Source organism: Nelumbo nucifera, chromosome 4 (assembly GCF_055504915.1).
Source record: "Nelumbo nucifera cultivar China Antique chromosome 4, China Antique-T2T, whole genome shotgun sequence".
In the NCBI taxonomy this organism is placed as follows: domain Eukaryota; kingdom Viridiplantae; phylum Streptophyta; class Magnoliopsida; order Proteales; family Nelumbonaceae; genus Nelumbo; species Nelumbo nucifera.
Genome location: NC_142652.1, coordinates 34,222,435 through 34,248,581, shown reverse-complemented (window position 1 = coordinate 34,248,581; position 26,147 = coordinate 34,222,435). Strand labels below are relative to the sequence as shown.

At 38.9% G+C, this 26,147-nt stretch overlaps 2 protein-coding genes across 4 annotated transcripts in view; both read right to left on the bottom strand.

Moving 5' to 3' along the window:
* LOC104607360 (Dynein light chain type 1 family protein) lies at window positions 1-5,109 on the bottom strand. Of its 2 annotated transcripts, none has more exons than XM_010272985.3 (3): window positions 4,790-5,109; window positions 4,372-4,671; window positions 1-386 (listed from the first exon to the last, which is right to left on the bottom strand). In XM_010272985.3, exons 2-3 carry the CDS (start codon window positions 4,609-4,611, stop codon window positions 231-233), a joined length of 396 nt encoding a protein of 131 aa, XP_010271287.1. In that variant the 5' UTR covers window positions 4,612-4,671; window positions 4,790-5,109; the 3' UTR covers window positions 1-230. The 2 variants fall into 2 exon arrangements, with proteins under 2 accessions (XP_010271287.1, XP_010271286.1); XM_010272984.3 differs by having other exon boundaries at window positions 4,372-4,704; window positions 4,790-5,103.
* Window positions 5,110-7,550: 2,441 nt separating this feature from the next.
* The window catches only part of LOC104607359 (uncharacterized), a 41,279-nt gene continuing 22,682 nt past the window's right edge, over window positions 7,551-26,147 (bottom strand). Inside the window, exons 3-11 of one of the 2 annotated variants that reach the window (XM_010272982.2) lie at window positions 19,691-19,933; window positions 19,277-19,426; window positions 17,756-19,140; window positions 14,756-14,829; window positions 14,539-14,620; window positions 14,307-14,429; window positions 14,083-14,189; window positions 8,589-8,749; window positions 7,551-8,133 (exon numbers count right to left, since the gene is read on the bottom strand). In XM_010272982.2, coding sequence (XP_010271284.1) covers window positions 7,879-8,133; window positions 8,589-8,749; window positions 14,083-14,189; window positions 14,307-14,429; window positions 14,539-14,620; window positions 14,756-14,829; window positions 17,756-19,140; window positions 19,277-19,426; window positions 19,691-19,933 — 2,580 coding nt within the window. In that variant the 3' untranslated portion in view covers window positions 7,551-7,878. Of the gene's footprint in view, window positions 8,134-8,588; window positions 8,750-14,082; window positions 14,190-14,306; window positions 14,430-14,538; window positions 14,621-14,755; window positions 14,830-17,755; window positions 19,141-19,276; window positions 19,427-19,690; window positions 19,934-26,147 lie in introns of those variants that run through there. The other variant, XR_016085681.1, reaches the window with a different exon arrangement.

The window sequence follows — 26,147 nt, the reverse complement described above, 5'->3', positions numbered from 1 at the left end:
TTGAGTGTGCAAAGAAGAAATATAAGCTATCAACCCAGAAATCTAGAATGAGTTCCAGGACTGAGACCTTTGTCTAAAAGGTTATTGTTCTAGAAATCATTCTAGAATACCATCCATGATGGAAAAACAGATGAATATATATGATGCAGTGTTCACAAATTTACATAAATCTTTTGGATATTCCTTCCATATACCACACTATGGTCGTGGAATTCAAATCCATGGCAAGTTTACTGGTCCAAAGGCTCGACAGCAGTCTTGAAGAGAAGGATGTAAACCTTGTCAATGGAAAAGTATAAGAAACCTCCTAGTGAATGCGTGACATAAGAACCAAAGCTCGTTCCAACGATGCAGTGCCAAGCTGGACCATATGATGAATCAAACTCCTGTACAACCAAAAGAAAACCCATTAAAGTTGTTCACAATCCGAAGATAAGAAATTTTTTAACTTGTAAGTTCAATAGAAAAGTCAAGGCTTCAAGCAGGCTTTTCCAGCCATCACACCCAAGCACAATTGTTTTTCTATTTCAACGTGAAATTAGTTAAATTTGCCTAATATCCTGTGTAAAGAAGGTAGGAAATGAATAGACAATTCCAAGATTTGGTCATAGGAGTATCATGTCTTCGTTGAAAAAGAAATAATTCCTTAGTTTTTAATAAAAGATCTTCAATAAGAGTGGTAAACTACAGAAGTTACTCAAATGTGGTCTCAACAGAAACATTGTTTACAATTTAATGTTCTGCACCATGCTAATCATTCTGTATAGACTTCTGCAAGAATCAGGGAAGGATTCTGTACCAAGTTATTCAATTCAAGAGCCAAAATAAGCACCATGATGCCTTTATGGATGGGGAAATTCAAAAGCAACATTAAGTCCAGAAATTTCTTTTCAAACTCGTGACATTGAATGGAGCTGTCAGCAGTAAAGAAGCAATGTAGTATAACCTATGCATGGATTTGTTAACATAAAAACCTTTTGAGAGATGAAAAAGAGATTTTTTTGATAGTTTAAGCAAGAGAAAAATCCTTCCTATCAGTATTATTCCACTAAGAAAAAACTTCTCTTTCCAAATAAGTGAGACAATGTGGAATAAACCAATTTGAATTTACCAGTCTGCCAGTGAATTTTTGCAGTTCTGGAGCTATCCTCATACTAACAGTAACCTTGCATGGAAGTATGATTAATTTAAATTACTCTACACTCCAAGAGTACGAGTTGTAACAGATCAGGGGCCAGAACAAACTCAACACAAAGTATTTGTTCTTACTTCTTAGGTCTCGTTCATCTTCTAGTAAAGATGAACAGGTAATTTGGTGGATCCCATGGAATTGCAAGAACCCCACATTCGGCCGCCGCTATAATGGGGCCCACAGAAAAAAAAATTTGGAGAGTATTGGTTACCCTCCTGGAGGGTGGGTAAGTAACATACCCACCCACTGAAAACTCAAATCACTCCTCTTATCGTGCCTTACCTGGGTAACTAATCGCCTAAACGAACACTGTATTTGTAAGTAGCTGGGCAACATTTCCCCAGGAATCACTTGCCTGGGGAAACACATTACCCGGGTAGCACAAAAAGAACGAGGCCTTACTGTCAACTTTTAACCTGTCAAACAAGACTACTGTATTGTAATTTACTTGGCTCTAACTAGACTCTCAAAGGTTGAGTGGACACTGTAGACCACCATATAAATTGCTAAACATGAATCACATGAACATTTTAAGACTCCAATGCTTTCAAACTTGTAACAGTGACTAGACCAATGAGCCGAGCATTTCTCTTATTTTTATGATACAATTAACATGGTAAGGCACCAAGGACAACCTGACCTGGATTTGGTTGTGTTGTCAAATTTCCATTGCAAAATCCACCATAGATTAGGAAGTTTTCAGCCCCAGCCCAAGTTGAAACACTATAAGGAATTCCTATGCCATCATAATACCTGAACAAGCTAAGTCAGATCAAGTCAAGTCAACTATTCCAATCATCTGGGTCACCATGCAGCTCCTGTTTTCTACAGTTCCCCTCTATCTAGGCCACATCTGACTACTTTTTTTTTTAATCTATAACAAGTAACTATCATTAAAATTAATGACAATCAAATACAGAAAAGAAGGGGAGATAATCTCATAGACTAAAATAACCAGATATGGATGTGGATGCTGATATGTACACAGAAAGTGGGGACACATGGCTGCTAAATTTAATTAAACTTCAAAAGCATATATTCTTTTTATAGTATGATTTGTTAAAATATACCATTTACAAATTTTAGGAGTGCTCATGCTATAAGCTATACTCCAGAAGTGTTCATGCACTATCTATTGCCATATAGATCACCCATTTTGTTCAATATAGGATGGATATGTTAGAATGTACAGACATCTGGGTATCATGCTTCTAGACACGTTAAAGCTAAATAAGAAAGGAAAGAAGGATATAATTGAAGGATGAAGATATTTACCAGCATGACTAAAACATAGACCATCACAGCATCACCCAATGTTGATCAGTAATGACTATTATTAAAAATAGCACATTAATTTATTTAACAGCTATGTAGACAATTCATAAGAAGTGTTATCCAACATGGGTTAAAATGAAGGAAATTGGCAGTTATAACAAACAAGTAAACTAGAATAGGAAGATAAAAGGTATCTTGACTGAGCAGATACCAAAAGCATTACCGTCAATGCCATAGAACTTTATATTATATTTATGGGATCCTATTTTTCTTTTTCCCCATTTTCTCATTTATTTTAAGGGAGTTTTTGGTTCCCATTACCTTCTGTTAATCTAATGGAATGCCTCTTTCCCACCCTCATTCTTGTCTCTGTAGAGAAGCTAAATAACAAGATAGACATATGAAAAAGAAATCCATAAAAGGCCACTCATCTCAATCTTCAGAAACCAGAGGGATCCTGTTTCTGCAGAAGGTAAATGTAACTTTTGATTCTTGACTTGTTTTCTATTCTATGAGCTATGCTTGGATTTTGTATAGGCTATGAACTACTTCTGGGGTTGTGGATGCAACATGGATAAGGCTCATCCCAAATTGGACTAGCCTAACCTATCTTTAAGTTGCATTAGGCTAAAATGTATCTGGTCTGCACTTGAATTAGAGAAGTTAACTTGGAATAAGATCAGGTTAGGCTAGGATTAGAGTCTTGAGTAACCTCACCCAAATTGTCCACCGTTATGCGTATGTCCTTGGACATTTCTCTTTATATGCTTAAATACATTGAAATATATAGCAAGGGGATGTTTTGGGTCAAGAGTTCAAAATTTTCAAACCTCTTGTTGATGAAAAATCTTACAGACACACATATATGATATCACACAAAACCATATATCAATGAAGACCTAATCTCTGCTCAACCCAACTCAACTATGTTTAATTGTTCATTTTCTATTCTATTTTCTTTTCTTTTCCTGGGAGGCATTTCTTTAAAAAAGTTCTTTTTTTTCAGAAAATATAGTTTTAATCTTAATGAGGTTTTTATTCTTCTGGCCCCAACTATAGATTTTACATTAAGGATAAACATGGAATTAATAAGAAAATATAAAACAAGTTTGCCTGTGAATCTGTGATTATATTTTATCAGAAATATAAAGAAGTTTCACATTAAAGGAAGACACTGAAAACACCAGTGCTGCTAACAAATAAAATAGATAGATGGCAGAAGAAACTTTGAGGAACTCATACCAAAAAATTTGGTACTGTATAAGTTACTGGATACCACCAAAAACTTAAACATACTGTACTGAACACCAAGAAAACATGCGAACAGCCTTTGCTTGATTGAAAATAGGTAGTTCGGGTATTAAACCAAGCTATCAATAATGGATTCCTCGCTTAGAACAAGAGCGGATTTCAGATGCTCCAAGAAACTGTCTGTGCTCTTATAGTAAAAGCAAGCTTGCTTATAAGTTCTACGCTTATGCACCTATGGAACACCATGTCCAAATGCATGTAAGATCAAATCCCCAAAAGCCTAAGTGAGAACCAAATGTTATTATATTAAAATGAAATAAAATTGAATTTAACAACTGCAAACCCGAATCAAATAATCTACATAGTGTTCTAGAGATGAGCTGAAAACATCACAAACCAGGACCAGCAAATCCAACCCCCCCTCCTCCAAACCAATCAACAAAAAGAAAAGAAGAAGGGAAAAAGAACAAAGAGGGAAAAATAAGAAAGAACTTTTGATCCAAATGAGAAGAATCCATGATGGCTTCAAGTGGTTTAACGAACTACATAACATTCGATCACACTACCAAGCACTAAACTTTTACTAAGAACCATGATCAGAACACTTACAGAAAAAGAAGAAAAAAAGACCAGTCTTACTATTAAAGTATTACCTTCTTAAGGGCAAGTGCGAGGCGTTTGCTATCAAGCTTTTTGGGCATGGAGTCCAGGGATTCCCTGGCGCATCTAAAAGCCCGGTTTTGTAAAGCAACAGGCATGTCTGAGGCCCTGACTCGAATATTGAACCTCTCCTTGTGGTCTTTCTGTTCTTGCTGCTCAATCGCTTTCTTCTTCTGTATGAGACTGTTCAAGAATCTGCTTCTTCTCTCTAGTTCTTCCTCTGCTCCCTCCATTTGATCCTCTCTTTAACTGTTTTTCCTTTCCATCAACAAATACTCGTCTCTGACCCCCGGCTTGAAGGAGAGACAAAGAGAAAGGAACTAAAACTGAGAAAAAAAAAGTGGAAAAGAAGAAATGAATGAATGGAAAGGAAGAAAAGAAAGAAGAGACCAACTACCAGTAGCCACTAACCAGTCTCGAGTGTGTTACACAAATCTCTTCCTTTCAAAGCTTTGCTTTTTCTTTCTTCTCTTTTTCTTATTTGTGTTTCTGCGTGCCCATGGGAGATTGGAGTAGAAACAGTTAATTTATTTATCTCTATATAGTATATTCAATAATCTACTTATCCACCAAAAGACCCTTCTGTTTGGACAGTAACCCTTCGCCCATTTTTACTTCTTTGATCACTGAAACAGTGAAGCTGAAGTGCTGACCAGTCTTTTGCTTTTGAAAGAAGTTTTTTTTTTTTTTTAAATATTTTTCAGTCCCAAATCTCTGTCCTAAAACCCCAATACACGTCGTTTTACTTTGGATGATCAGGGAGAGTCTGAATCATCTTGCACGTTAACTTAGCAAATAAAAGACCCTTCTGTTTGGAACTGGATAGTAATCCTTTGCCCATTTTTGCTTGTTTTGGTGACTGAAACAGTGAAGCTGAAAACTTGATTAAATTTAAGAAGGTGTTTTAAATTCTTTTTCACCGTCCCAAATCTCTGTCCTAAAATCCCAAAACAGGTTCTTACTTCAATTACAGTATGGATGAGCAGGAATCATCTTGCATGTTAATTTGGCAATTCAATTAAAGGAATGTAAAGTGTCTTAGGAATAATGATAAGGGGCATTTTGGCCGGACAAAGCAGCTAAGTGGACATGAGTCCGTAAATTGCTCAGGTGATTTGGCACATTTTCTTTGTTTAGGAACCAACAAACGACCAAAACAGAAAAAAGAGAGATTTGGAAGCAAGACCAAAAGTGGACACTTTATAAGGAGCCTAGTTTCTGAGACAACAAACGGCATTCGCGGAGAAAAAGAAGCGGCTACAAGGCCCACAACGATGACTTTTGAAATTTGGTCGGCATCCCTTTTGGCTCCTTCTATGGCTTCGAAGTTTGCACACCTTAACCCCCAAATAAGCGTGCCAAACAAAAATTCTCTCTCTCTCTCTTACATACACACAACAATGGACAGGTCCATTGATATAATTACACCACGTGGCAAAAGTAAAGAACAGGTGGTACCCCTAGTGGGAGTGAAATGGCATGTCAAGGACTGGACCAGCACCAATCCATTTATGAGTTGTGAGTCTGGTGACCAACCAGAGAGGCGTGGTACCTTGTTGGCTTGGCAAGTGGCAACCCATCTTTGTGTTTTCCCCTGGTGAGGCGGCCTATTACTTTATTAAAACTATCATATGGGCCATGTTACAGGCTTTGCCAAAAGAAAAGCAAAAATCAGATGATTCAAAAGTCATCAATCATGCTTACTTTTGCTCAGGCTCTCCCATGAATGGGGCCCATCGAATGATCCGTCCTTGTAACGTGTAAGGTGCCAGGCCGTGTTGCTTAGATGGCAAGTCTTGCATCATCTGTCACTCTCAGACAACAACATCCAGTTGCTGGGGTCTTAACTCCATTTCACCTCCAGATAAAACAGGAAGTTAAAATCATGAACCCCGGGAATAAGATCTATGCCGAGGCAATTGCGCAAGATAATGGCAGAGTGGCTGCCAGAACCATCCAAACTCTTAGCATGTGCTATCCAGAAGACATGTCCTCTTAGAATGAATCATCACGCCCCCTATTGGGCCTCTATTTTCGATCACTAAAAGTCTAGACTACGAGCTGGAAAAAGGGCATTCGGACGGTTTGAATCAAACAGTTTGTTTGACTTGAGAGTTGAGACCCATATGATTAGATTACAAGGTTGTTTGTTCGAACCGTGAGAGAAAAAGAGAAAGGCCTGTTGAATAAACTTGGTCGCTTAAGATCACTTTAAGTAAATTGAGAGTATTGTCTGCTTTAAGAGTTTCGATAAGCGTTTCCGGTCAATTCCTCCCCGAAATCATTGTTCTCACTCAAACGAAATCTGGCATCGTGGTGTTTATCTGCAAATGTGTTTAACATCAGTATTATAGAACGAACAGGCAAAAATTGTGTTTACTGATGCCCATTTCTGCAAAAAAAAAAAAAAAAAAAACACCACCCAATGCAGACTCCAGAATTTTTCCCTTTTTTTTTATATTTTGAGGAGCACAAAGCACTGCTACAACACCCTCTCTGATGTGTCTGTCACATGGGAATGTAACATGAAAAAGCAATCACTTTAAATGGCCAGTCAGCACATCTGTGATGTCTATACCAAACGTGTTTACGACAGAAACGTTGCATAACCGGGAGGGCATTGCATTGGTGATTATGACGGCAGATAAACACCAGAATGCCAAGCACCCTCTGGCCTCTGGGTGAAGATAACTGATAACTATATTTGAAATCTGAATTTGCAAATTAAGGACCATGTCAATCAACATTTGAACCAATAAGCCAACCCAGAGACAGGCACATGGCTTGCTGTCCCACCATCCACAGAGGATTCCACCAGAAGATTTCCTACAATAAAAGCAATCCAATTCTTGGATTTTTCCTGGACATTATCACCAGATTTTTACTACTGCTCCAGGATAATGCAATGGATTGGATCATAATAATGGGTTATGATCTATATGAGCTACCAAGTGGATTTCACTGGAATTGATCCAAGTTATATTACATATATATTCTGATTGTCCGAGCCCTATTGATTGGTCCAGGGTTGTTACTTGGTTATGTGAAATTACGAATTAATAACTGAATAAATCATCACCTGTTAGGGTCATTTCTTCTGCGATAATTAGTCACGCAAATCAACAAGTGCAGTTGTAAAACACACATGGAAACAATTGTTTGCTTGAATCCATTTTAGATACTCAACCGAAGAGAAACCTGTTTATAGTTGCTGTAAAGATTTTTACATGGTACTGGTACAGATACTTGTAGAAAAGAAAATAAAATCAATGAGAATTTTCTTTAATGGTCTATTCTGTACAATTTTTACAAAGACACCAGACTACTCAAATTCGAAAGAACACAAATTAAAGAATAGATAGAACCCGGAGGGAGGGGAGGAGAAAGAATAACTAACACACAAAGCAGCCAAAACAAGGTAAAAAAATGAAAATGCAAAGAAGCTCAGGAAAAAAATGAATGAAATGACTATACAACTACCAAAATAAGTACAGAAAGCTTCATGAGATGCATCTTACAGGTAGGGGAGACAAGGTTGTTCCTGCATACATGGCCTTCAGCAATCCCACAAATTTGAACAGAGTCTCTTCAGAGAACCACTTCAGCTTCCATGTAAGAGATCCCATAGCCATTTTTTCATTCTTGAGCTTGGCCTTGTTCTTTTCTTTCTTGGGATCAGCAAAACAACCTAAATTCTTAGATGTAACCCGGTCTAGGGTCAAGGTGACAGACCAACTCTCCCAGGGCTCAATGATCTGAAAATTGTAAGTTCCATTATGTTAAGCACCATGATACTTTAAATCCGGAGGATGATCATGTCAAAAAACAAAAGAGAAAGAAAGAAAAAAAAAAGCTTCTTACACAGCAAGAGATACTGCCTACAACTATGATACTCTCAGATACAGGCCAAAATTTTACCTAGATCATAGCTATCTAATAATCTATTTTTAGGAAAAGCCAATAGCTAGTGATTCATTGATGTCAAAAAGGCATTCCATATATCAATGAAAACTAGCTGTAGAACTTGGTGGATGTTGGTTATGAATGCAGTATCTTTGAGAGCAGACGCACAGGCACCAATAATACTATACCACATATTCTTGTTGGTTAAACTGGTGAAGGTAATTTATGAGAAATCACAAGATACAAGCTATTTAGTATATTAAGAAATACTGAAAAAATGGCAACCACCAGCAGAAAGATCAATTACCAACTCTGTTATGTTACTGATGGAGCAGCATGAATCTAGGGAGAAATAAGTAGATGATGATCTGTCATCCAGTGAAAGAGAACTGAACCGCACAAGGTCTTCAATGCATACAACCACATACCCTTCAATCACAAATAAGGATCTCAAAAGCCATGGGTCATCTGTCCAAGGATGAGATAAAGAAACGTTAAGAATTATTAACCACAATGAGTCAAAATCCCATTCCATTTACAATGTACATTAGTCAAAACAAAGCATTCAGAACATCATTCTCTTGGATTAGATCATGAAACAGACAAACCAAAGTTTCCAACGTCAATTTGAACAAAAACAACCTTGTGGTGCAAAACTAAATGCACTTGGAATCTAACATTTCTCTAAATGTATCACCACTATCTAGGGCTTTTTTTTTAGGAAACAGTAACTTCATAGATTTAAAAGCCAAAACTCTTCATACCTCATCTCTAAAAACACCCCAAAGTCATACTTTATCTTTTCCTCACATGTTTGAGTGTGCTACTTCTCCCTTTGAGCTTATACATAGTGATTCTGGACTGCATCCATCACTTCTCAACTTGGATACAAATACTTTGTATTGTTCATTGATGATTGTACCAACATGGATATACTTTCTACGCCACAAGTTAAAGGTGCTTCCAACATTTAGATGTTTCATGCTATGGTACAAGTTTGGTTTCAATCATAAGTGCATATTCTCCATTCAAATTCAAGGGGAGAATACACTGATGAGACTTCCTATCATATTTGAAGAATCATGGAATACAAGTATAATGAAGCTATCCATATACTTAGTAGAACGGTGTGGTAGAGCGCAAGAATGGACATATCCTTAGTGTTGTGAGGACATTGCTATAGGAGTCCCATGCTCTATCTTCTTTTTGAGTAGAGGAAACTAGTACAACTGTGTTTTTGATTAACTATATTCCTTCTTCTATTCTTGGTATATGTTTCCCTTTCAGAAGTTTTGGTCGTCCTCCGGATTTATCTATGCTTCATGTTTTGGATGTGTTTGCTTTGTTTATCTTTCTTCTCGTGAACGTTCTAAATTGTCTACACAGTCTACCGTGTGTTCCTTTGTGGGTTACAATATTGACCACAAAGGATCTATTTGCTATGATCCCTTTATTTGTTGTATTCATGTCTCACGTAATGTTGTTTTTCTTAAGCATATCTCCTTTTTTGTTGGAATCACTGGATTGCCTGCACTATCTGTTTCTGTTCAGCCAAACTTTGATTCACAGGATGCTCTACCTCCTATTTAGAAGGACTTTCTTGTCTTCTCTCACAAAGCAATTATGTGCTCCACTTCCTACTCCTGCGACCCCCTTCCTCCCGGTTCAGATCATCTCACCACTGCCCCTATAGTTTTTTTATCAGCAAACATGTATTTTATTTAAATTTTAGATTGTAAGCAGTTTATGCAACTTGGTGATGGGACTGATGATCCCTTTAATCACTCTTTTCTATCCCTCATTACAGTGCAGCCCAAAATAATTGTCATCTCAATGCCCCTTGTTTTGCTAGACAATCAGCTTAACCCATTTGCACTCCTTCGGACCCGTTTAAATTCAGCCTCAACATCCTTTTGAATCTTCTCCACTTCCCTAATCACATGTTTAAACGTTCACGGGGTATGGTTGTTTGCTGCCCAGGAAATTACTATAGTCCCCTTCCACCTCAACATGCCTATATCCTAACTGTTTGGCTAGCTTTAAACCATGTAGTAATGCCAAAAGTTCAGCCTTTAGTGAGTTTCCGGTGCCAACCGATGAGAACATACCCAATATCCTCCTTTTAGAATTTATGAATACTCCTACTCCTGAAAGACCCAGATTTCCAAAGGAGCTTCCATCAGATTTTAGTTTCACTTTATTGCCTTCTGGTGGTTTTCACTCTAGCCTTACTTTATCTCTTACTCTCAATGATTGTGCTACTTCAGACCAGGTTCTTAGGGTCGCACCACTTTCCTTACACAAAGAGCACACATGAGGAGAAGGCAAATGTATGGCCTTCTTCTCTGTAGCATATCACAAGTGTTTACCTTATCAAGGAATATTTCCCAACAGAAGACTTAAATCTTCGGGGGAATAGGCTTGCACTAAATTTCTTTCACAGGGAAATCCCCACCTAGGGGGGTTGGGGGAAGCAAGTACTCTGAAGAAAGAAGAGCAAGAAAAGAGACCGTTTGGAGAGCCTACCCAGATTCTAGAATCTTCCAATGAAGGGTCCAAGTAGATTGCCCTAGAAGGTCTAGCAATCGAATTAAAGTGATACTTCTCTTACCTTTGTTATAAGTGATACTTCTCTTACCTTTGTTATAAGTGATACTTCTATTTCTGCTACTACTTTCTATTTCAGATACTCCTCTTATCTCTATTCCTCCTTGTCATTCTACTCATATTTCTAGACCTCCTAACCACTATGGTTTTCCTTCAAACCATAGCTCCTTATTTGTTGTCTTATCTTCCATAAATATTCCTCGCTCCTAGTAGGAAGCTAGTAGTAGCCCTCATTGGAAGGAAGCCATGGATGCAGAGATTCATGCTTTACATAAGAAAGACACTTGGGACCTTGTGCCTAATCCTTTAGATGCCTCCATTGTTGGGAGTTCTTGGGTTTAATCTAAGAGATCTCTTGATCGATACAAGGCTTGATTATTTGCCCAGGGATATAGTCAAGAGTATGGCGTTGATTATGAAGAAACCTTTGCCCTTGTTGCTATGATCACCATAGTTTGTGTTCTCTTAGCATTGTATGTTGTCCGATATTGGACATTTGCCAGTTAGATGTGAAGAATGCCTTTTTTCATGGTTAGTTGAAGGAGACAATCTACATGAAGCCTCCTCGTAAATATTGTAGAGATTCTTCTTAAGTATGTCACCTGAAAAAATCCCTATATGGTTTGAAACAGGACTCGTGGGCATGGTTTGAATGATTTCGAGATGTTGTAGTTGTTGTTAGATATACCCAAAGTTCCTCTAATCATCGTCTCTTTGTTAGGCAACGGCCTCATGGTATTATCATTCTTCTGTTGTATGTTGATGACATGTTATTGACTGGGAGTAATGATGAAAGTATTTATGAGTTGAAGTCCTTCATAATTTCTTTCACATGAAGGACTTGGGACCCATCACCTATTTCTTAGGTCTAGAAGTTCATCGTAGTGATCGGGGGGGTATTTTGTTTGTTAGCATAAATATGCCTCTAACCTCGTTAAACTTGTTAGCATTACTAATGAGAAACATGTTGATACACATCTGGAAATGAATTTTATCTAAATTTGAAGGACCATTGCTTCTTGATGCTACCTTGTATTGCCAGCTTGTGGGGTTTCTTATTTATCTCACTATGACTCTTCCTAATATTTCTCATGTTGTTCAAGTAGCTAATCAATTTATTTCTACTACTCGTCAACCTCATATGATTGTTGTTCATCGCATCATTCGTTATGTTAGAGGCATGACTTCTCAAGGACTGTTCTCCTCCACCTATCCTATTCAATTGAGAGCATATGTTGTTGATACAGATTGGGCAGGTTGCCCTGACATCAGTAGGACCACTTTTGGGTATGTGTCTTTATGGATGATTCACCCATCACATAGAAGTGTAAAAAACAACAGATAGTCTCCAAGTCTTCCATTGAAGGAGAGCATAGGGCAATGTCTTATGTTCGCAATGAGATTGTTCAATTACAGTATCTCTTTATGGATCTTGGTATTCAATTTCCTACTCCTATTCTTATCTATGCAGACAATACAAGTGCTATCAAGATTGCATCTAACCTTGTCTACCATGAGAGGACTAAGCACATCAAGGTGGGCTGCCACTTTATCCTGGATCTTTTCACTACTAGATCTATATCACTTCCTCATGTAGCACTGGACATGCACATTGCCGATATCTTCACCAAGACTATGACTAGAGCTCAACACCCCTTTCTTGGATGCTTATGTCTATGCATCAGTTTGAGGGGGAGTGTGGCGATTCTGTGACTTATGTATCTTATTGGTATAGTCCCTATTGTACATTACATTACTTATATTCTTTATTCTTTTTTCTCTTTCAACCCTGTATGGGCATTCTTGTAATTGCACATATCTTTAAATATATAAGAGACTCTTTGAGATGGGGGTCAACTATTTTGGACACCTCAAAGGTTATTCTTGTTCTCTTCTCTATTCAGCCAAGAGTGTTGACAACTCTGACATGGATTTTTTCAATTAATAAATAATTAAAATAGGATAAAATAAATAAAGAATGTAGTTAGTATCCCATAAAAATAGGAAATTTATTAGAAGTAAGAAGTTTTCATTTTGTAATTTCAAAATAATAAAATTGTCACATATTGAAGCTGGAGAGGTTGGAGAGGCTGGAGAGGTTGTCTTAATCTACTCTGGCCCTTTAGGAGTTGGGAACTCTATCTGGGCAGAACTGTTAGCTGCAATACAAGGAATACTTCTTACAAAAGAAGTGGGTGTGGAGCAGCTTCAGATTGAAGGAGACTCTAAGACAGTGGTGGACTGGTTAAATAATCCGGAGGATGTCACTTGGGGCTACAAAAATGAGTTAAAGAAATTCAAATGGCTGACAAGAAATATGTCTATAACAGTACAATGGGTTGGGTGATCAGCTAATGCTTTTGCTGATGTCTTGGCAAAACAAGGGATAAATAGGGAAACATTGTTCTGGGCACAATTGTAACTATTGCTTTAATTTCAACATTCATGTTATCTCTGTTGTAGTTTGTGTATTTGCTGTTTGGAGAGGCTGCTCCTCGCGCCTCTAAGGGGATCTTCTTGTATCTATTCATTATTTTAATGGAATTGATGTTATTTATCAAAAAAAAAAAATTTGTCACATATTGAAGTATATCATATGAAGCATCATTTATCCATAATCATACAAACATCACTAGTCATCAGTATATCAAAATTTCAGAATTGAAAATTCACATAAATTGCAAAACATTATCATAAACAATTGTGTCATCTCATATTCAAATGACTGTAACGCATTAAAAGAAATAAAACCTCCACTTCTATCTATAACATTTTGTTATAATATTACAAGAAACAAATTTGGATGGTTTTCGTCCTCTATATTGTGTCAACATATAATGGGGAACATACTAAAAGGATGCCCCCACTTCTATTAATATCTTTATTATAAAAACTAGCTTAAAAGCTAAGAGCATAGAGGTGTACACCTCCTGTATAAAGTGCAAGAGAGGCATCTAGGCATTTTCTTAGCACACCAATATTTAAAACCATGTAATATTAGTTCAAGCAATCTTTAAACTTCACAGATGGACTTGAAGTGACCACAGAGAAAAAGAGATACTAATTAAAACTCTGGCATATATCAAGAACTGACAAAAACAGAAGCATATTATTACATGCATTCACTTCAAAAACCAAAAAGAAATGGGAAAATTATCATGGTGAAATTTTAGATAAAGCATGCGTACATATACCTTCACAATTGCTTTGTCGAAAAAGCAACATTGTGTAAAGAAATATGCTCATTTTCAGAGCTCCACAAATATGCCTCTCAAACAATTTAAGCTGAACCTGTTCCAAACTGTAATTCAAATTTCCAAGTCCCCAATCATTAGAGGAAGGTGAAAAAGTCATAAATAATTAATAGAAGCATCAATTTTGTCTTCAATACTTTAGAGGTATAAGGTGGAGAAATCACCTTTTGAAGGAGCATCTATTACTTGCGCATGAATCAACAACTTGCAAGAGATTAAGTAATCTCCTTGATTTATCGATACTCTTAGTTATGAATAAGTATGGTGCAACCCTCTCCAAGTTAACACTGAGAGAGAGAGAGAGAGAGAGAGAGAGAGAGAGAAAGCATCAGTAAACCATAGAAGTGAATAGTCTTGTAACTGTCATAAGAAGAAAAGATGAACCACCACACCAACCTCAAAATCTGTAGCCCTATACCAACTACAATTTCTTTTATATCTTCAAGTCTATGGTATCCAATGACCTTTGAGATAGTTCCTGCAAGATACCAACCAAATTAACAGCAGTAGTGGTATAACCAAAAACCAACAGAAGGCAATTTCTAACTGCGCAGCATGACCTAACAAGTGTGTATGCCACTGATGAATAGTTCATGCAACTAACCTAACTAACCTGACCCATCAGATGTCACATCAATGAGTAGAATGTATAGCTTATTTTCACTGCTCAGTAGTAAAGCTACTTCTCTGCATGTACAACACAACAGATGAGAATACCTGTAAAGAGTAAACAACTACAGCATAGACCTGAATAAAACTAAGAGCAGTGGTTACAAAGAAGACAGAAAGAAAACAACACTAGATGTGATTGGCCATTTGGCCTCACAAGTCAATTTTTTATCTGTTACCCAGAAATTTTTATTAGTGCCATGCACCCCCAACAGAATAGCCTGGCATACCCCCCCCCCCCCCCCCCCAAATACAAATGAATCCTCTTGACACCATTAGACAATGCATCTGCCATGCAGTTCACTGATCTTTGAGTGCAAATGAATGTAGCACCCTAGTCAAAATTCAATACTAGATTGCTCAAAATACATAGCCAACTTCTAAAACAACAGGGATGACATTATGGCTGCATATTTTACCATTCAGTCTAGAGAACTGCCTCTCTCATAAGTCTTTTTGAAATTTCTTTAGGAAGTATAATTCTCAAGACAATTATTATTTTTCGATAGGTAACTTGTTCTCAAAAAAATTATTATTAATCACTTTATATTTTATTTGGGCCTGCAGCTTAACCTGCCCATAGAGGCAGTAAAGAAAAGATATCTAAGCTGTGCTTGGATGGATGCAAAATATATTGCAGAACAGCAAATATAGAAAAATGTTAATTTTTGTAGTGTTTGGTTGAAATAAAATGCTAAGGGAAGCCAAATATTATCTGAACCTAGAATGAAATGATTTGTCCCCTTTGAGAGCGTAAGTCACTAGAAGTCGTATTGTATAATTGTCTCATCGTATCACTCTCATCCAATAAAAATATTGATTCAAAGGGAGCATCTCTCCTAAATGAGCCTAAAAGCTAGGAGTTCAGGCCATAACCCCCTTTTTTTGATCAGTAACAAAAATTCATTAGCATCAAATTAGGTTACAGTGTAGGCACTACATTACATTAACTTGTTCGGGAATCAATCCCTCCATATTGACGGTACACCCAGATTACGTTACAGTTGTGCCCAAAATAAGTCTTCCCTCTAAACTGGTAAACCCCCTGTTTGACCAAGGAGTCAGCCATTCCATTGGCAGATCTCTTAAGCCATCTAAAAGTTGCTCCCAATTCCTTGGCTAAATTGCTGATTTCCCTTGTTAAGCAAGGAGTAACTAGGGATTAGTTGTACTGGGCCCACTTTATGTTGTTTCTGTATTAATGAGTGAGGCTGCACCTCACGCCTCATACTGGGATGCTTGTAACAGACTCTTTATCCTTTACTTCTAATGAGAGCTAATGAATTTTTATCTATCAAAAAAAGGGGCCTGAGAACAATAGCTATTACTTTGCCACTTCCATCTCTGAATACACCCCCAATCATTTAGGGTTCAGGGTTACCAAGTGAATTCCCATCAAAATTCAGTTTCAATCTATTCCTTGTTGGGGGTTTTCATTCCATGATAACTGTGTTTCTAGCAGTGGAATATTTTTGCCACCACACCTCATTATCTGATTATATCATCCACGCAAAGTCTTTAAACATCTCCATTGGCTTCACCAATTGAGACATCTTCACTTTAATGATATTCACTAAATGCTCTTTAGTTCTGTATTTTTCCTTAAAGATCCTTTCATTTTTCTCTTCCCAAATAGTTCAAATAATAGCTCCCTCCACATAACTCTTCCTCTCTTCTTGGGCTGCCTTAGGAACCATAGATTGGAGGGGCCAGACACATCTTGAGTAAATGATCTGATCACTTACTTTGCAAATGATGCAAACATAGGGAGAAAAGCATTTACTAATCCTTCTTATTTGGAGTTTTCCACAGGCATTGATCTTTCCAAGGAAGACTTCCCAAAAGAGGGCCTGTATTTTTGGAGGGATTGGATGAGGAAGGTGAAGAAAGAAGAACCAGAGAAAATCCCCAAGGGATTGACCAAATTATACCATCTAAAGAATGGGGGTGTAAATAGACTGTTGAAAGTTTTGAAAGTAAATCAATCAGAGAATTGCATTTCCTATCCCTTAGACCCCTTCTGTACCCAAAGTCCCAATTCATCTCAGAAATAGAGTTAGACCAGAGTTTTAGTTATGGGTTCATTCTTGTTGGATGAGATAGAGTAAAGCAAGGAGAATTGAACCTTAAGAGGGGAATTACCTAACCAAAGGTCCTACCAAAACAGGACTTTGTTGCCACACCCTGCATCATACCTTGCAAGGCTCAGGAAGGTGGGAAGGATCTCGTGAATGGATCACCACCACCATGTTGTTCCCTTGATCTATTTCAGTTATAATTTTCAGCAAAACAAAAATATATAAAACAAGAAGAGAGAGAGAGAGAGAGAGAGAGAGAAGAGAAGAGAACAAGAAAGAAAGAAGAACAATATGTGGGGTTTGTTAGTTTCCCACTCCCTTTTATATTCAATAATTAATGGAAGATATGAAATACATCAAGGCTCCTAGGGCAGCAGTAATAACTAAAGTGATCATGTGACCATGTGATAACTAAAAACATAAAACACATAAGTGATAACAGGCCCATAAAGAAGATAATGGCAAGCCAACTAATCTGTCAATGTTTTCCTATTTTACTAGGTATTCTCTCTTGTCATCCCTTTGTTCCCAAAGAAAGCCCTTCATATACTTCTCCAATTTCTTTGCCACCTTAACAGGAATACAGAAGATTGACAGGAAGTAGGTAGGAAGGTTGGCTAATGTTGACTTGACATTACTAAAAAGTACGAAGCTGAAATTCTAGGTATTAAGAAAAAAATGTAAGATAAACTTAATGAAGGGATAGAACCCCTATTATGTTTAATAGAACTACATGGAAGTTTAAGTTAAAAGTTTCCTTCAGGTTGTAAACCACCAACGCAAGCCATATGTCAAATGTGGAAATAATTCTGTATGTTATACACACCATCTTTTACAAGCAAATTTAAGAGTGATGAAAAACTTACCTTTCTTGGTAACCTGATTCCTGCTCAAGTATACTGTCACAACGTATATACTGCATACAAGTCTCGGAGACTGTGGCATCAGCAACTTTTGAATGAAAATAGTTCTTTATAAATATATCATTCTCAGAAAGAGGGGGGGAAATCATCCTCGGAATTTGGTTTTGTGGCTCATCTTCCATTTTGGCCTTACAAACTTCTGGGGTGTTATTTAATTCTTGATAGCTTACTTCTGCATTGCTTGCCATGCAATTCTCCTCTGATAGTGAAATAATTCTTCTTTTTGGCTTGGTTCTGAATCTTTTCTTCTCCAAAGAATCTGCTTGTTGGCTCATAACATGATCAATGCCACTGTTACTAGCACTAAAGAGAATATTGTCAGTGAAAGATTGCTGGGCATTATCTGGTTTTAGACGTCCTACTCCTACAATGCTAAAGCCATGATCAATGGAAGTATCCAACAAAGTTCTGCCGTTCTGCCTTACAATGCCCAGCTCCTTGTCCGTTTTATCATAATAATTGTCATTAGAAAGAAGTATGTGCATGTTGTCATTCATACTCCTCTCCATTGTGCTCAAAGATTTTTTATGCTGTAACCCATCAACTTCATATAAAGATGTCCCATATTGATAGAAGTTGTCTTCACTGCTGCTTGTATCACTATCTGAAGATGCCACCGAATATGAGTCAGCAGATAGTTGTATAAATTCTTCCTCCAGATTGTGACGCCGATGCAGGATATCCTCTTGATAATGAGGAGGTGAGCTAGGGCAAGCAGAGGATGAATAGGACTCCATAATCTCATCAATTGCTGTCAATGGTGTATTAACTTTTACATCCATATTATCATTTCCCTGGACAGCGAATCTATCTGGAAGAAAGGTATCATTTACTCCAACAGGCAGATCAAGCACCATTTCTTGATTTAAATCAAAGTATTGATGGGCATGGAAATCAATAGAAGAATCTGCAAAAGAGTTCTCAGATTCTAAAATATTTGTGCTATTCTCATCTCCTGATGCTTGAACAGATTCAGTGACATATCTTGAGCTGTTCCCAAAATTCTTTTGTCTTTTCACGTTTTTTATAGAAATCTCTTTACCAGGAAATGAGTTTTGACCTGTAAAATTTCTGTTCTCACCCACATTCTCAGAATTCTGATCCATCCACTCTTTCAAGTCTCTCAGCCAAAGAAAAGAACGCTCTTTTTTCATGCTTTCAATCCTATTTACCAGACCAACTATTTCAGTTTCACCATCAGAAATGATACTCTCTTCTCTACTTCGGATCTCACTGTCACAGGAACCTGCATCATGGTCAACAGAGTCTGAACATGTATATCTCCTCTGCTCGTCATCCTCAATAGAAGCAAGGCGAGAGAATTTTTTCTGCAAAATTTTCATAAATTATTGTTTAGGTTGGGCTGACAGAAAAGAAAGAAGTGAGATAGAGCTCCATACAGACAGGTGATATAGTTTACCACAGGCAAACTGAAATTGGAAATTGATTAGTGAAATTGCCTACCTTTTTCATGTTAAAATTCCCTTCCCCTTCAGCATCATGTGTTGCAGGAGAATAAAATCCAAAGCCAGCAGGTCGTTTCTGCCTTCTTGCAAGAATAATTTGTCTCTTCCAAGTTTCTCTCTTGCTAATTAACTTATCATCTAATTTCAACTTGATTGAACATAAAACAGAATTAAAGGACGCAGTAAGTTAGCAATCCATAAAATTGGATATTGAAAAGCTCTTGCTAGAAAATATGCTCATCTTCTCAAGTCTTCAAAAGCATACATAGAAACAGTGAAAAATGAAAGTGTATGGCTACATTCAAAAGTAGAACACATGTACAAGGAGATGTGACAACTCTAAAAAGGAGAAAATGAGTGATGTGGGACATAAACCAAGAGAAAGAAACAGAAAGAGTAATCATTAACTTACTCTTTGTGGATAAGTAAAAAAGCTGAAAACTTGAGATCGGTACCATCGGGCACAACATATTGGATTTCCTTCTAGCCATAAGCTTTGAAGAGATGGAAGGCTTGTAAGAATTTCCAACTCTGAAAAATTGGAAATAATGTTGTAAGAAAGGTCAAGCCCTTCAAGTAACTTCAAATTCTCAATCCCACGCAATGAAGTTAGAGCATTGTTCCTCAACACAAGTTTGGCAATTGAACAGGAGACCTGCAAATTTCAACAAGTTCCTGGATGTAGGTTTCTCAACTAATCCAAAAATCAAAACTCCATAGCACACAAAGCAAAGACACCGGATGAACAAACCATGTACAGTTAAGACTTTATATATTTTACTATAATTCCAGCAAATATTCATGCTGTTCTCTTTTTTTATGTTTTCTTTTGTTTATTTATTATTGATATGTAACATAAAGAATTCTATATCAGGTTTCATCATCAACCCCAGCTACTATATACTCTGCATGTATTTAATAGAAGTTCCTCTTATTTATTTATTTATTGCTATAAAGAGAAACATGAGATATGGTAATCTTGTTCCACAACTTCTGAACTATGATCCTTTTTTTTTCAAGAGTAAGAGAAGAAATTTGATTAATAAAAAGTTCTGATTAGTGTAAGATTTTGTGGAATCTCAGGTCCTCAACTCAACCAAAATAGATGCTGTTGTGTGAGTCCCATTTTTGACACTGCAAATCCGGGAGAGAAGCTAATGCAGCAGAAAGCACTAGGTTAGATCAGTTTGAGCCTCTTTGGGAACCCAAAAAGAAGTTAATAGATTTGAAGAAAAGGAAGAAATTGTCTGAAAAGGCTTTTGGCCCCATTCTTTTCTTAGGGAAATTTATGGGAGAAGAATTGGTGAAAACTAAAACTGTGGCTTACTTGGTTCTTGTTATATACTTATATTGGAAATACTATTTATAGTAAGTCTCGAACTTGTTATTTATGGTAATTCTCATAATTACGGTTTTTTGTAAACTCACAGTTTACTATTTTTAGTAATCTACGATCTCTTTAAATTAAAGTAGCTTTAGTTGGCCTAGGAGAGTGTTGAGTTGTTAGAATTGTTTAGGAGTAGATGTCCTTATTTAAGTGTCCTAATAGGTTAGTTATGGATTTTCTGTTCTCCCTAACAGCAAGAACCCTACTTTTTTGGTGCACAACAAGAACCCTACTTTTTTCCCTCCATATATTCTTCATCTCTAATGACCCCCACAGCCCCTCATTCACCCAACAAAGCCTGCTACCATATCCTAAATTAGTAGGACCCTTACCCATGCTACATCACAAGCAGATTTGCAGTCAAGATGAAGTGACAGGTTTGCAGGTGTGAGAATCCCAGAAAACAAACCGCAGATTTGCAGGTGCCAAAATACCAGAATCACAGAGTGCTCAAGAGTGTCAGCTTTGCAGTACACAGCAAAGCAAATCCGCCAAGTGAATCTAAGTGATACATGTTCACAGAGATAAACCCCAGGAAACACCAAGTTCACAAGGCAATCAAGCATACAAAGATTTACATGGTTTAGTCTTTGGCCTACATCCATGGGTGATGGCAGAGCAGATAATGCTTCCTATGGGAAGTGTTATCTGGGAATCCTATTGGGGTTTCTGCTTGAAAGGTGAAGGAGAGGGAGTCATCTTACTCAAGGTCAAAACTCTGGAGGGTCTCCTGGTTTAGTGGCAAAGCATAGAAATAGGTTTGAGAATTGTTGCATCAATAAGGTTAAAAATGTGGTTTTGGGGGAGAAAAAGAACTCGGTTAGGGAGAAGATCACAAATGTTGGACAAAATAAGGTTGAAAATGTGGTTTTGAGAGTCGTTGCATCAATAACCATATTCATTCCATCAATAAGGTTAAAAAGAACGTTGCCATTGTCTGAGATGGTGAGAGGGTGAGAGGGTGAGAGGTGATAGTTTTGCCATTGTCTGAAAGCATGGGGAGGATCTGTTGCCATTGTCTGAGCTGGTGAGAGGGTGAGGAACTGTGTTTTCGTCTGTTGCCATTGTCTGAGATGGTGAGAGGGTGAGAGGGTGAGAGGGTGAAGAGTAAGTAAACAAAGTCTGAATCTTTAGTCGAAAAATCAACAATCCAAAAAAGGAGGGTGGTTGTAGAGTGTAAGAGAAGGTTGCTGAGAGGGTGAGAGGGGGAGAGGGGGAGGAGCTGAGATGGGAGAATTTGTGGAGGTAGGCCGTTGGAAAAAAGTTTTGAAGATTGAATCTAAGGAACTCCTATTTGAGGAGCAGAGATTAAATGGTCAGCTGAGTTCGAAGATCAGGGAAGCAAAGAGAGGGATGGTGCTGTTAGAAGGACTGGAGGTAATTGAAGGGCTCAAGGAGTTTGTGGAAGGTGCAAGTAACAAAGGCAAGCAAAATAGTTGGAAAGAGCTTTTCTCAGAATCTGGAAGAAGGGTTGTTGTAGAGTGTAAGAGAAACCTTAAAGGTTATTTTATCTCCTTGACAGAATTTTTTGGCAAGGGTAGAAAGCAGATGATCTGCTTTCCAGAAAGAAGGAAGAGTCACGGCTGGAAGGCAGTTCTTGGCGCCTTATGTGAACTGTTGAAACGCACGAGTGTAAAAAGAGAAGCAATAGTAAAAAGGAAGATAAGCAGGTCTAGTAGTATGGTGAACAAGACTAAGCAAGAGACTCCTTTAGTGTTAGCTGGGGCAGGCAATTACAGAATGGGAGTAAACATACAGAGAGGGGATTGGGAAAGTAAATTGATAGTTGAAGCTTCAGCTCCCATTCTTGACTGGAGGAAAGTTGCAGATCTGTTAACAGCAAGGTTAAAGTTGAAGAGCACATTTATTTTAACAACCTTTGAGAAGAACAAGGCTTTGCTGGATTTGCTTGAGAACAGAGTAGAAGTTGAGGCTTTAAACATCCAAGCTAAGCTTGGAAATTTCACAGTATCAAGATGGTGTCCGGGATCAAACTCCAAAGATTTCTTTGTTGAAGATGGAGTGGTGGTGCGTCTGTTAGGTCTTCCCTTTCATTTGTGGAAGCAAGAAACTGCTGAAGCCATTGCTTTGATGTGTGGAGGATCACTAGGAGGGGCCTTTTGGGGAGACCTTCGTTCAGCTTCCATTTTATTGAATGGAGTAAAACCTGAGGAGATACCTCGGAAGATAGAGGTGCTAGTCGAAAGGCAGTGCTACTCAGTGTGGCTGGCTTCATCCACTGAATCGATGCTCTGGAAAGAGGCTCGTATGGAGGGAGATGAGAAGGTTGAAGAAGAAGAGCTGCGTGGCAAGAAAGGGTTGGAGGATTCAAACAAGAAAAGCACTTTCACTAAATTGGAAAAACATTTGCTGGAGAAACAAAAGGGTAGTAGGCAGGGGGTGGGATTTTCGCGTGTGGAAGAAGTGAGCAGTCTGGAGGGTGGCAGGTCCTTTGCACAGGTTGTAACTGGTGCCAAGACTGTTCTGAACAGGGAAAAGGGGTTGGGCCAAGGAAGATTTGAACTTGAACCTGTTAGAACCAAACCGGGGTCGGAGCTGGATGCGTGTGACCTTAAAAGTCACATGAGCTCGCGGGTGCTTGCAAATGGGCCAAAGCAAAAGCCCATCTGGGCTGCTAATGGTATTCTTAAAGGCCCAAACAGGCCAGCGGGCCCGACCCAGTTTGTTTATAAGGCGCGTGAGCCACTAAAGAAACACGTGACTGGGGTTTCGACTATGATAGACATCGGTTTCGGTCTATCATCGTCCCCAGCCGCGAGCCAAAAGGGGGAATGCGCGCAGCGTCGGAAACCAGGAAAGAAGAAGGTGTTACAATGGGTCTCCCGACGCAGCTTGAAGGAGCTTAGCCCCGTGCGAGGCTTCTCAGAGAGGCCGGAGCTAAGTTTCACTAGGGGAAGAACTGAAGAGAAGAAAGAGAAGTTTGAAGGGTGGGTGCAGTGCGGTGAAGACGATGGTGAACCGGAGGACCTTTCTGTCGATGGCTCTAGCGTGGGCAGTGTAAACGATGAAGGCAGCTGTGCTGGAGGTGATATGGAAGGGTGGAATATTGCAAGATTATTCCAGGGTGAAGACTGCAATCGGATTATCTCACTCCCAAGACCACAGAGTGCGCAAGGTTTTTCAGAAGGGGAAAACCAGGAGAACCGGAAGCAGAGCAGGAATATGCTATCTAGGGGTGACCCAGGGGTAGTGGAAAGATCACCAGGTTGACCAAATGACAGAAGTACTTCCCAACCAAATCAGAAAGACAATTGGTTACCAACCTTCGGAACAAGAGAAGGAGGCCAGGAGCAGTCCTATTTTAGCTTGTCCTTCAGTCCCAGGTAACCATGTGATTTCGGTTTGTGATACTAATGTGTCTCCTGTGTCTTTGGTTCCAGATTCCGTTCCTGTACCATGTCCTGTAGCCCATGAATATGCAGTCGAGCTAGTAGGCGGGCTCTCTGAGGAGGGGGAGAGGGGAAGGAAGGATTGTGGGAAGGTGCGGGAAGAAAGGTATAGAAGTGGACAAGTGTGGGAAATCATTGAAAGAGTGTTTAAGGATGTGGAAGGGCAGATGATATGGAGGAGGGAAGGGGAGGAAGGAAGAGAGGAAGGGTTAATGGAGAGGAGGGACAGGAATGAGGGTAGAGATGGAGAGGGTTACGGGGAGAAAGCAAGGAAGGAGGGAAGTAACAGTAAGGGGAGGAAGGTTGGAGAGGAAAGAACTGAGGTGGGACTAGAGGAGAGGAAGGAAAGGCAGGTGGACAGAGATGAAGGGGATTCTGTAGGAAGGGTAGGGGTGGTGGAATCGGTGAGAGAAGACACGATAGCAGAATTTGTAGGGAAGTTGGGTTGTAGGCTGGAGGATTTGAACGAGTTGAAAGAAAGCTTACAGAAGAGGAAGATGCAGATCATAACAAAGAAGAGGAAGATGCAGATCATAACAAAGAAGAGGCGGTTGAGTGAAGTAGAGAGACTAAAGAGAGATGTAGAAGGAGACAAGAAGCTCGAGGTAAAAGGAGATAGAAGGAAAGGGGGAAAGTAGCGGGTAGGTGGCAAGGGGTTTGTAAAAGAAGCGGAATGAAGATTCTTAGTTGGAATGTGAGGGGAATTGGGAGTGCGAAGAAGAGAGCAACAATAAAATAGGTAATAAGACGGTATGACCCAGACATTGTGCTGTTGCAAGAGTCTAAGAGAATGGAGTTTAGTGACAAATGGGCAAGGAGGTATGGAAAGCCAGGGGGATTAGCTGGGTGGCGGCTCCATCGTGGGGTGCTTCCGGGGGGATTGTAACAATGTGGAAGAGGGATGTGGTTGAAGGGATGGAGGAGTTGATCGGAAAGTACTCGGTTTCCATGAAGTTTAAGCAGCAAGAGGATGATTATATGTGGGTGCTCACAAATGTTTACGGACTGAATGATTACAAAGAGAGAAAGGAGCTGTGGTAGGAACTGGCTGATGTTAGAGGTTTGTGGGATGGGCCTTGGTGCATGGATGGGGACTTCAATGTGATAAGGTTCTCGGAAGAGTCCAATAAGATTAACCAGAGGGTGACAAAAAGCATGAGGACGTTTAACAGTTTTGTGGATGCCTTTGAGCTTAAAGAGATTCCCCTAGCGCATAAGGCATTTACATGGTCAAATCTCCAATCTAGACCCATTTGCTCTAAGTTGGATAGATTCCTGTTCTCTTTGGATTGGGAAGAACATTGGGGAACCTTGGATGCTAGAGCTCTCCCAAGGGTGACCTCGGATCACTGGCCCATAGTGTTATGCAAGGAGGAAAGAAGGTGTGGAGGTCCTACCCCCTTTAGATTTGAAAATATGTGGTTACTGCATCCAGGGTTTACTAACAAAGTGAGGGAATGGTGGCATGAGTGTAACCCGTCGGTGGAGTGGGAGGGGATAAAATTCCATAAGAAACTACAATTCTTGAAAGCAAGAATTAAGGAGTGGAACTTGATAGAGTTCGGGAGGACAGAAGAAAGAAAGGGAGACTTGATGAAGAAGATTGAAAGCCTTGACTTTAAAGAGGAAAGGGGAGAATTTGGAGAGGAAGACAATGACCTCAGAAGAGAATTGAGAAGACAGTTAGAGGATTGCCTGCACAAGGAGGAAATTAGCTGGAGGCAAAAATCTCAGTGTAAATGGCTGCAAGAGGGAAATAGAAACACTAGGTATTTCCACTCTCTAGCAAATGGCAAGAGAAGGAAGAACTTTATCTCCAAATTGGTAGTAGATGGAGTTGAGTTAGTACAGCAAGAGGAGATTGCCAGGGCCTGTGTGGAGCATTTCAAATCTATTCTAAGAAGGCCTGTGAGTAGAAGGTTTGGATTGGCCAGATGTAGGGGTGGAGAACAGGAGAAGGATGGAAAGAAGCTTTAATATAGAAGAGATCAAGGGGGCTGTGTTTTCTATGGATAGAACAAAAGCTCTAGGGCCGGATGGGTTTACAATGGCTTTTTATCAGGATTGTTGGG

Coding starts and splice junctions, on each gene's coding strand:
- LOC104607360 (XM_010272985.3), bottom strand. CDS start 4,611: ATGGAGGGAGCAGAGGAAGAACTAGAGAGAAGAAGCAGATTCTTGAAC. Junction 387..4,371: donor TCGCACTTGCCCTTAAGAAG/GTAATACTTTAA, acceptor TTGGTTGTACAG/GAGTTTGATTCATCATATGG.